Genomic DNA, 11,205 nt, shown 5'->3' with positions numbered 1-11,205 from the left:
AGCTGCTGGTGGTGTTTGTTTAGTGCGGGTCTTTCAGGCACAGTTGAGCCACTTGCTGATGTCATTCTGCTGAGAGGAATGGCTGGCAGGGGCTGCCAAAGCAGGCAGCTCACCGCTAATCTTGACATTGAAGGCTTTAGCTGTAAATGACAGATTGTGTTATTACATATATACTGATTTAATGTACTGATTCAAAGAAACTGAGATGTGTTTTAAATTTCTAAACACACACGTAATACTTTTTATCTGTTGCAAGACAAAATATTGTTACTCACGCCATGAGAAAACAAAGTAATCGAAACCATCGGACTTCTTGGGGTTGGGCATGGACATGGCTGATGTCACAGGGGTCGGGAAGCCCTTCATTTTGAGTTTGATGTTGATCTCCCCAGACAACTGGATCTCTGTCAAATGAGATGTATTAAATTACTTTTGAGTTTGTATTTATTCGTTTACAGTGTTGTCGTCATTAACTAAAACTGATAGTATTAAATAAAGTCTTAGAAAATAAAAATTTGAAATGTTGTCTGCTACCAACTGAAATAAAACAAGTTAAAGCGCTGAAGTACTCAAATTTCTAAAAAAATAAAGCTTTTTTAAATGGATATATATATATATATATATATATATATATATATATATATATATTAAAAAACGAATGCAAATTTCAAAGCGTACATAAAAGGACTTAAATTTAAAATGTAAAGTGAAAAAGTTAAATGAATATTAGAGTAGCATATGAATAACACTTCTGTTGCTATTATTTTCAATGCACTGGTTGAGTATCTTCAAGTACCTGCTTGTCTGGCACGGCGGATCTTGGCGTAGACTGAATTTTTGGATTTCTTTCCACTGCAAGTTGGTCCACTTCCAGGGGGATAAGAGAATTTCTGAACTGTGCCTCCTGATTAGAAAACGCTAATTATGATTAATATTCTCATTTTAGTTATTTCTAATGATGCTTATCAAACATAGGAGACCGAGAGCACCTTTCTTGAAGAAGTACACAGACTCGGGCCTCTTTCTGGTGGCTGGGATTGGCAGAGCAGCACCGATCTCCCCGGTGAGCCCACCAAAGTCCTGGGACACCGATCTGGGATATCCAGGCTCCTTAACACCATTCTCAAAACTCCAGTAGTTGTCTCCCTTAGTGAAGGAAAATGTACAATTCTGTGTTTTGTTCAGGGGTTGCAAACACAGTTGGTTTGCAACATTTTGCACGTTCTTCAGTACCTTAATGATGTAGGTCTTGCCCTGGCAGTTGCAGCGTGTGAAAGCTGTGTCGATGGGAGACGGGATGCCCAGTTCTTCAGTGATTCTACGAGCAGGACTGGCCCTTTTGGTCTTGGGGTTCAGCAGCCAGAAGAAGTGACCTGAGAAGGAAAGCACTTTTCTTGATTAGTGTCTTTAGAAACAAAACTGCACAGTATGCAACAAAATATATACAGATGTTTTACCTCTGAAAACTATGACTGTGCCGTTGAAGAGAGTTACCATTCCATCGATGGCAAGGCCACTGCAGAGATCAGGGTCTGAGTTTGCATCTTAAAAATAACAGAATAATGGTTCAAATATATTCAGATTTAATTTTCATAATTAACTGATTAATCAGAAGTATATACCATGAAAGATTTTAATTGATGCCGCCTTAAAAGTAAAATGCCCATTTTTTTACCCCATCGTTCAAGGGGACAATCATTCTTTTTTTTTTTTTTAAATACTGAATACTCATTTCAAATATTTTCATACATCAGTGTTGATTTCAGGAACATGAACAAATTCATAAGTTTTACATACCAGCTCCCGCAGGACTGTTGGTTGGCATGGCCTGGGCGATGTCTGTAGGAGTGCTGAGTCGACCTGAACCAGAGCCAGGTCCGCTGGATGGCCCGTCACCTTGTCCGCTGACAGAGAGGGAGACCTGCACAGGGATGGTTAGGGGATTCCCAAAGGAAGGTCCCCCTGCCTGTAGTGGCCCAGAGGAAGGTCCCATTTCCTGTAGTGGCCCAGAGGAAGCTCCCCCAGCCTGTAGTGGCCCAGAGGAAGGTCCCATTGCTTGTAGTGGCCCAGCTGCAGGAGCAGGACCGGATTCAAGTAGAGGGAACCCGGAAGGGTTGAAACCAATACCTATGAAGACGTATGTAATTTGGTTCATATTTTGACTATCAAATCAGGGCTAAGGACTCGGGGTCTAAGGGAGGGACAGACCCCCCAAACACGCACACCGTGGAATAACAATGGGTTTTTTTAAAAGAAGAAAAAATGGTAACATTACATTACTTACATACACGATTAATTACATTATTATATTTCAATGTGCCTGCTCTTCGTCTGACTAAATGAATTTGGATGCAATAAAGTAGTTTCTTTTTCTTGCTCAAGACACATTGAGAAATTAATCAAAATCATTCAAATGCATTTTATTCAAATCATTCTGAATTTGCACAAATTGCTTTTAAATTCAGGCAAAACCCTATGAATCATGAATTGAATCAAATCTAACCAACCATGGCAAGACCCACCAAGTTTCTGAAATGCCTCCCTAACCAGGCCTGATATAAATGTCTTCAGTTTTGAATTAGTTGTCTCTTTCCCATTACATTTATTTATTTTTAGCTGTTACCTGGTGTGTCAGAGGGTGTCAGAGGAGCATAGAGGACGATTTCCAGGGGCGAAGGGCCACCAGCAGGAAGTGATGGAGCTTCAGATAGAGCCATAAAGTTATTTAGTTCACACACACACACACACACACACTTGAAAAAAATTAAAATATCTTACCAAATAAATCTTAGTGTGTGTGTATGTATAAAATGTAAGTCTGCTTCCAATCTGCTTTCTGAACTCACCATCTCTCTTAAGATCTGGGCTTTGCTGGGCTGCGAGACATGCTGCCATACACTCCTCAGTAGAATCTAAAATACACAACATAAAAATACACTTTGTCATTATCCAATCTGAAGTTCATATAAAATGAGAGCTACCGGGCTTCCAGTCAGACGGGCTCACCATTGGTGATTGCTGTTTCATAAACCACTGTCGTTCACTAATATGCCTTGTTTTATCTTCTGGCCCTGACTTTTGTGCGAGTGAACAAATCTCAATAACCCGTTAGATTGGGTTAGTCTGTATCCTGTTCAGTATCTCCACAGATTAAACATACATGTACCTTCCTCCTCATTTTTTGAGTCCTCTCACACAGGCATTTTTGGTGGTCTTGGGAGGGACTGAAGACAATTTTGACATGTCTAACATGTTGTAGCTTGAGGGAATGACCTTTTCCTGAATTTACTGTACATACAGCCAATCATCACTAAAGGGGTCCCTCAAGCTGTCTCCAAAATTATGATATTTTATTATGGTAAAAGTGTAGTAGTAACCATGTTTTTTTTGGTGGATTGATTATAATAACTATATGGATACCATGGTTCAAGTACAATAACGTCTATTTGGTTTTATTTGTAGTAAAATCATGGTTAAGGAACGGTCATAGTCATACGAAAAAAAGAGGATTAAATAGATACCTGTTGGTTTGTTCAGTTTTGAGCTTCTTGCAGCTGGCAATTTGGAGAAAGCATCTGATGAAAACAGGAAAAGTCAAAACTAAAATAAAACTGGTCATTACATTTTGAAAATATGCATGTCATTTATAACTATTTGAATGAATGTAATCTAGGTGGCATATAGTCATGTTAGGTAGTGTTTTTATGCTGTAAAAGCCCTGTCGTAGTGTAAAGCTCGTGTCTGTCCGACTCCTACCACACTGTGGGCTGTAGTCCGGGCAGCAGGTGTTGTGCAGCACACAGTCAGAGTCACACTCACACTGTCTCCCGCGCAGGAACGGCTCACCACAGCGACCCCTGCATGAGTCCCCTGACAAACACACACAACAGTTTTAACCCTGTCAAACCTACCCTATCATATATGACACATGCATTTCTAAGGTCTCTAAATTATCAACATGATCAACATTTTGCTGGAAAAAAACTGTTTACACAATCTTGCACAATGATTACACACGGTACAAGAGTCTTTTTGCTATAAAATCTTTCATGATTTCTATAAAGTAAATATGAAGATAACTTTTAATTTTGATATTAATATTTCAAGATGAACATTTACTGGACTGAAGAGACTTAGGCCTACTTGATTATCCATACAAAAAAAATCATCATGTCAAAATATCAAATGATACATTTAAATGCACATAAAACTAAAAGCATTTAAATATAATCTTATTAAGACACAACTGATATGTATATGCATTTTGTACAATCTGTTGTACTGATTTTGTATTACAAGCTAGTTTTTGGTCATATGAATAACAAGTATACTTACAAGTACTACTCACTATATCTAGTAAATTGGCCATAAAAATGCAAAACCCCAAAACACATAATCAAAATTCTTTATATATTTCTAAACGTTCAATAAACGGTTCAATTAAAAAAAATCGGACTATTATTTCATATGACAGGCTTCACATAATTAATTGATTCAATTATTTACAAAAAAAATATTTGGTTAAGGTTTAAAAATGAATGGAGAAACGTCGACGTTACAATGACTAAATAAAAATAGAAAAATAAGGAAAAGCAAAAGGAAAACCAAGTATCCATCATACATTTAAACACCTTGGGATAGTTGGGTGAACTATCCCATTAAAGGTGTTAAAAAGCTCCCCAGCGTGCATTTATAATTTACAATTTTGAATATTTTACTATCATCCAACTTTTAAAAATAAGTAAATCATTAGGCTAGGCTACTAAAAAAAAATAACGAGTAGAAACTTTATTATGAAATGGTGAGGGTCTTACTGACGGTGCAGACGTCATCGAAATCCTTGCAGCATTCGCCGTGGACAAAACAGTTGTAGTCACAGTTACAGACCTGTCCGCGGGCGAACGGCTCGCCACATCTGCCCTCACAGCTGCCTGCACACAACAACACAAGCTGCATTCGACCAGACCTTACCAGAACCGTGATGGACCTCACCAGAAAGTCCGCGACTCACCTTGAGCAGCACACAGTGGCAGGAGAACACAGGCCAGAGCCAGGAGAGACGAAACCAGAGCGGATCCAGTCATGGTAGCAGTGCACACTGATAAACAACACCTGTCAAAAGATGGAAAACATTTGACATTTGTATGATAGACGTCTCTTATGCTCACCAAGGCTGCATTTAATTAATAAAAAAATATTTTAAAATGTAATTTAACCCTGTGAATTGTATAGCTCATCAGGCTACTCCAGTCTTCAGTGTCACATGATCCTTCAGAAATCATTCTAATATAGGCTACTGATTTACTGCTCAAGAAATATTTCTTATTATTATCAATGTTGAAAATAGTTGTGCTGTTTAATATTTTTGTGGAAATGGTGATTCTTTTTTCAGGATTCTTTGATGAATATAAAGTTCAATGAACGGCATTTATTACATTTATGAAAGCATTCATTAAATATAAATCTTTTGGAACATTATGAATGTCTTTACTGTCAAATATTAATGTCTCTCTCTTTGTTAATCTTACCACAAATGTTTGAAAATTGTTTCCACAAAAAAGCAGCAAAAATGTTTTCAAAAAATGTTTCTTTGAGCAGTAAATAATATTAGAATGATTTCTGAAGGATCATGTGACACTAAAGAGAGTAATGATGCTGGAAATCCAGCTTTACCATCACAGGAATAAATTACATTTTAAAATATATTAAAAAAATACATATTTCCAATGGTGTTAAATAAAAATTAATTGTTTAAATAAATTGAACTGCATCAAAAATATTTTTCTGAGTGTATGTGGAGAAAGACTTACCGAAAAGAAGCGTCTTTGTGAACTCACCTTATTCTGTCCTTGGGCTCTTCTGTCTCTTTTATATTGTATGGCAGCTGGATTTCTCCTGTTGGCCAGAAACTTTAATTAACCACTGCAGCCCAATTAAAGCATGATGATGTACAGACTAGAGGATCAAACCTCCCACACACACACACACACACACACACACACACACACACACACACACACACACACACACACACACACACACACACACACACACACACACACACACACAGACACACACACACACACACGCACTCACAAAAACAAAAAAAGTTTGTTTTTCAATACTTGTGAGGACTCTCCATAGGCATAATGGTTTTTATACTGTACAAACTGTATACTCTATCCCCTTACACTGCTCCTATCCCTAAACCTACCCATCGCAGGAAACATTCTGCATTTTTACATTTTTAATAAAACATAGTTTTTTATTTGAATTATGAGGATTCCTGAAATGTCTTCATAAACCACGTTTAAGTTGTAGTATACCAGTGTAATACACGTCCGTCCATCCATCCATCCACCTTCTTCCGCTTATCCGGTGCCGGGTCGCGGGGGCAGCAGTCTAAGCAGAGATGCCCAGACTTCCCTTTCCCTAGCCACTTCCTCTAGCTCTTCCGGGGGGACACCGAGGCGTTCCCAGGCCAGCCGAGAGACATAGTCTCTCCAGCGTGTCCTAGGTCTTCCCCGGGGTCTCCTCCCGGTGGGACGTGCCCGGAACACCTTCCCGGGAAGGCGTCCAGGAGGCATCCGGAACAGATGCCCGAGCCACCTCAGCTGACCCCTCTCGATGTGGAGGAGCAGCGGCTCTACTCTGAGCTCCTCCCGAGTGACCGAGCTCCTCACCCTATCTCTAAGGGATCGCCCAGCCACCCTGCGGAGAAAGCTCATTTCGGCCGCCTGTATCCGGGATCTTGTCCTTTCAGTCATGACCCAAAGCTCATGACCATAGGTGAGAGTAGGAACGTAGATTGACCGGTAAATCGAGAGCTTCGCCTTGCGGCTCAGCTCTTTCTTCACCACGACAGACCGGTACATCGTCCGCATTACTGTGGAAGCTGCACCGATCCGTCTGTCAATCTCCCGTTCCATCCTTCCCTCACTCGTGAACAAGACCCCAAGATACTTGAACTCCTCCACTTGAGGCAGGAACTCTCCACCAACCTAAAGTGGGCAAGCCACCTTTCTCCGACTGAGGACCATGGCCTCGGATTTGGAGGTGCTTATTCTCATCCCAGCCGCTTCACACTCGGCTGCAAACCGTCCCAGTGCATGCTGCAGGTCCTGGTCTGATGGGGCCAACACGACAACATCATCTGCAAAGAGCAGAGACGAAATCGTGTTGTTCCCAAACCAGACACCCTCCGGCCCCTGGCTGCGCCTAGAAATTCTGTCCATAAAAATTATGAACAGAACCGGCGACAAAGGGCAGCCCTGCCGGAGTCCAACATGCACCGGGAAGAAGTCTGACTTACTGCCGGCAATGCAAACCAAGCTCCTGCTTTGGTCGTACAGGGACCGGACAGCCCTTAGCAAAGGACCCCGGACCCCATACTCCCGGAGCACCCTCCACAGGCCGCCACGAGGGACACAGTCGAATGCCTTCTCCAAATCCACAAAGCACATGTGGATTGGTTGGGCAAACTCCCATGAACCCTCCAGCACCCTGTAGAGGGTATAGAGCTGGTCCAGTGTTCCACGACCGGGACAAAAACCGCACTGTTCCTCCTGAATCCGAGGTTCTACTATCGGCCGTATTCTCCTCTCCAGTACCCTGGCATAGACTTTCCCGGGGAGGCTGAGAAGTGTGATCCCCCTGTAGTTGGAACACACCCTCCGGTCCCCCTTCTTAAAAAGAGGGACCACCACCCCGGTCTGCCATCCCAGAGGCACTGTCCCCGACTGCCACGCGATGCTGCAGAGGCGTGTCAGCCAAGACAGCCCCACAACATCCAGAGACTTGAGGTACTCAGGGCGGATCTCATCCACCCCCGGTGCCTTGCCACCGAGGAGTTTTTTGACTACCTCGGTGACTTCAGCCCGGGTGATGGACGAGTCCACCTCTGAGACCTCAGCCTCTGCTTCCTCCATGGAAGACGTGACGGCGGGATTGAGGAGATCCTCGAAGTATTCCTTCCACCGTCCGACAACATCCCCAGTTGAGGTCAACAGCTGCTCACCTCCACTGTAAACAGCGTTGGTGGGGCACTGCTTCCCTCTCCTGAGTCGCCGGACGGTTTGCCAGAATCTCTTCGAGGCCAGCCGATAGTCCTTTTCCACGTAATACACGTCATTATACAAATTTGTGTCCTCATAAATCACATAAACACACACACACACACACACACACACACACACACACACACACACACACACACACACACACACACACACACACACACACACACACACACACACACACACACACACACACACTAGACAACAGCAGCAGCAAAGTGACAACACCAGAGCATTTGTCCGCAGTACTGTGTGACAGAGTTAGTGACCCTTGTTAAAATGTCCTTGGATATCAATGTTGCACAAATGGGATGAGCGGTTAATTCGATTTTTTTACTTTTTATTATGGCTATTAAAATGGCCAGTGTCCAGTGGTTCTGACTTCTGATACTGGATTTTAGTGCATAAATGTTCCTAATGTGGTCAGCTTATGGGTCAAAATGAAACTTTTAAATCAAATTCAGAGAAACCAAACCATGTCATTGCAGAGGTCCTGCACTTTTCCCAGACTTTATTTAGTTGTCACAGATGGTGTTTGACCTTTCTAATGTGCTCATGAAAATTAAACTATGTAACTCTCAACAAAAAGCCCAACACATTTCTCTTGTTTCACTCTCATGAGTCACTCGATGTGGTCCAAGATTTGGTTTTATGTAGGAGGTCAAGGGCATTTGAGTGTTTGGTGATTGTTTGGGTGGTTGATATGGTATGCAAGGTTGTTTCATAAGCTGAACTGAGAAGGATGGTGGCGTAATGACCTCTTAATACCCAAAATCAAACCAAATCCAACAATGTAGTCATTAAAAAAACTATATTGTGCCATGTAATAAATGTTTCGGCTTTTCTCTCAGCTCCTGACGCAATAAAATGACCATGTGCTGCGGAGAAACATAAGAGAGAGAGAGAAAACATCCTCTTTGTGGGAAGTGGTTTTTGTTCTGAAGTAATGTCTTTCAGATGTTAAAGCAGTGTGTACCACACCTCCAAACACACTGCAGTGATTATTTCAATCCTCTGGTTTGGTCATGTGCTTCAAAAAGTCAACATTGCCTCAGGGACGCCCACTATTCAGACGCATTAGTCCACATGTCCCCAACAATCAAAGCCAATACAGCCGGACTCTGTTCAGACATTGTTGTTAATAGTCTGAACAAAGTTTGAGAAAATGAAAAAAAGCAAAACCTTAGAGACAGATCGTGTTCTTAGTATGGGTTTTTGTTTTTTTGTTTAGAAAGAGACAATTTAAGGGCAGTTTAGGCCACATTATTGAGTGTCTCACATCACAAAATCAGTGTTGTTCTAGCACTATCACAGCTTAGGTTGACAGATTTATTCATCTTTGCACCGCGGATGTTATTGACACGGGTACTGTGAGGTTTGTATCGTAATTTATAAAACGGATAGTTCCAGTCCTTGATTCTGATAGGTTGAGCCGCGTTCGAAGCCGTTGTAAATTACTCAACAAACATACACCTGTGACTGCATTACATTAGTATTACTGCGCAATTGCCGTTTGTGATTCTTTCTTTGTTGCTGCCATAGACAGTAAGAGGGTTGCTGCATGTGTTGCTTAGCAACCTCGTTGGAACTACATTGCTTGGCAGAGGAATACATTGCGTCAAAGCCAAAGATATCTTGCAGACTTTTTAACACTTATGTAACCTATTAAATATTTACTGGTGCTCTAAATGTCATGTTTTCAGTTTGTTTCTGTGTCTGATATGTTCCTTTGTTCAGTTTCAAAGTTTGGGGTTAAAAATATATATATATTTTTTAAGGTTTTTGAAAAGAAGTTTCAATGCTGCATTTTTTTAATTATAAAAAATACAGTAAAAACTAAAAATATTGTGAAATATTATTACAATTTAAGTATTAATTTAAAAAAAAATTCTTACTGGCCCTAAACTTTTGTATATACTGTAGGCCTATGTGTTAGAAATAGCTGTAAATAGACAAAATAGCCATTAATGTATGAAATATGTTGGGTTTATAGTTATATATACTTGTTATATCTCTGCCACTGAAGTAATAACATCGCTGCGAGATCTAGTGAGAAACATTCACATTTCTCCGTTATTAACGGATCAAACAGCGCTGACGTGAAACCAGGAAGAAACATTGTGCCATGAACTATTCAGTGTCCACAGATCAGCTACATTCACCATGGATTTACTGTAGTAACACTACTAACTGTAACCATGGAAGTTTGGCAGGACTAGTAGGCTATAATGCTTTCAAGTAACATTACGTCGGTTTTATTTTGACATTATGAATACAATTGCTGCCCTCAAATGTTAATCTGAACTAAAATAAACCTTTGTTTATAACTAGGCCTACTACAATATTACTTTTCATTTTGTCCAAGGAGCTGTTTTGTTTTATATGCTCCTAAGAAAAGTCAAGTATAGCTCCTTCATTGCTCAAAGTAAAAAAATTATCATACTTTATGATGTTAGTTTTAATAAAAATATAAGAAATTTCTCTGGCATTTCTTTCTTTTTGCTGTATCGAAATGTACCGAACCATGACACAAGTGTATCGTATCAAACCGAACCGTGAATTTTGTGAACCGTTACACCCCTACTCTGTAATGTTCCTGTATAATGTTAAGATAAAGAGCTTGGTTTAGCTACAGTAATCTAGATATAGGGGTAATATTGTTATAATAGTGATATAATTTCATGGTTTCTCATTAGCTATATAATTGTGCACATGCGGAGATGGATTGTGGATTAAATCCATATAACGAATGTTAGATTTGGTAGAATCTGTAAAAATGTTGGACCTAGTATGGATTAAATCCAGTGTTCATGTGTGTTATATTGCTGTTTTGTTACATTTGTCTAATGTCTATTTAAGAAATCATATAATCACATATTGTTATGGCATTGTTATCGAAACACATGGACACATAAAGTGCATTTTCAGTTCCATAAATACCATCAGTCTAGACACTCAACAGAAGACGGATGAAAGAAGCACATTTCATTCATGCCTGCTGAGAAACGCATTAATGGTGTTTATTTTCTGACCGCTCCAGACATTTTACAAGTGCTTTTTCATTTTAGGGGAAGAAAGTAGTTTCCCAACCAGTGAGTCACAAAATAATTGATTTAGAACAATCAGACAG

At 40.4% G+C, this 11,205-nt stretch overlaps 1 protein-coding gene across 4 annotated transcripts; it reads right to left on the bottom strand.

Annotated features, from left to right (window-relative positions):
* Positions 1-4: 4 nt before the first annotated feature.
* On the bottom strand, positions 5-6,386 carry prg4a (proteoglycan 4a). 4 transcript variants are annotated; one of them, XM_079612560.1, is made up of 15 exons: positions 6,327-6,386; positions 5,838-5,892; positions 5,012-5,112; positions 4,815-4,931; positions 3,757-3,870; positions 3,522-3,575; positions 2,847-2,912; positions 2,624-2,701; positions 1,798-2,127; positions 1,458-1,544; positions 1,234-1,373; positions 990-1,146; positions 797-904; positions 276-404; positions 5-140 (listed from the first exon to the last, which is right to left on the bottom strand). In XM_079612560.1, the coding sequence occupies exons 1-15, from the start codon at positions 6,355-6,357 to the stop codon at positions 34-36; spliced, it is 1,674 nt and encodes a 557-aa protein (XP_079468686.1). In that variant the 5' UTR covers positions 6,358-6,386; the 3' UTR covers positions 5-33. The 4 variants fall into 4 exon arrangements, with proteins under 4 accessions (XP_079468686.1, XP_079468689.1, XP_079468687.1 ...); XM_079612563.1 differs by lacking the exon at positions 4,815-4,931; XM_079612561.1 differs by lacking the exon at positions 6,327-6,386 and having other exon boundaries at positions 5,811-5,888.
* Between the last annotated feature and the right edge of the window lie 4,819 nt (positions 6,387-11,205).

The sequence above is a fragment of the Phoxinus phoxinus genome, assembly GCF_949152265.1.
Source record: "Phoxinus phoxinus genome assembly, chromosome: 5".
NCBI classification, from domain to species: domain Eukaryota; kingdom Metazoa; phylum Chordata; class Actinopteri; order Cypriniformes; family Leuciscidae; genus Phoxinus; species Phoxinus phoxinus.
The sequence above is the reverse complement of the archived record's forward strand: the minus strand, read 5'-3'. Positions and strand labels throughout refer to the sequence as shown.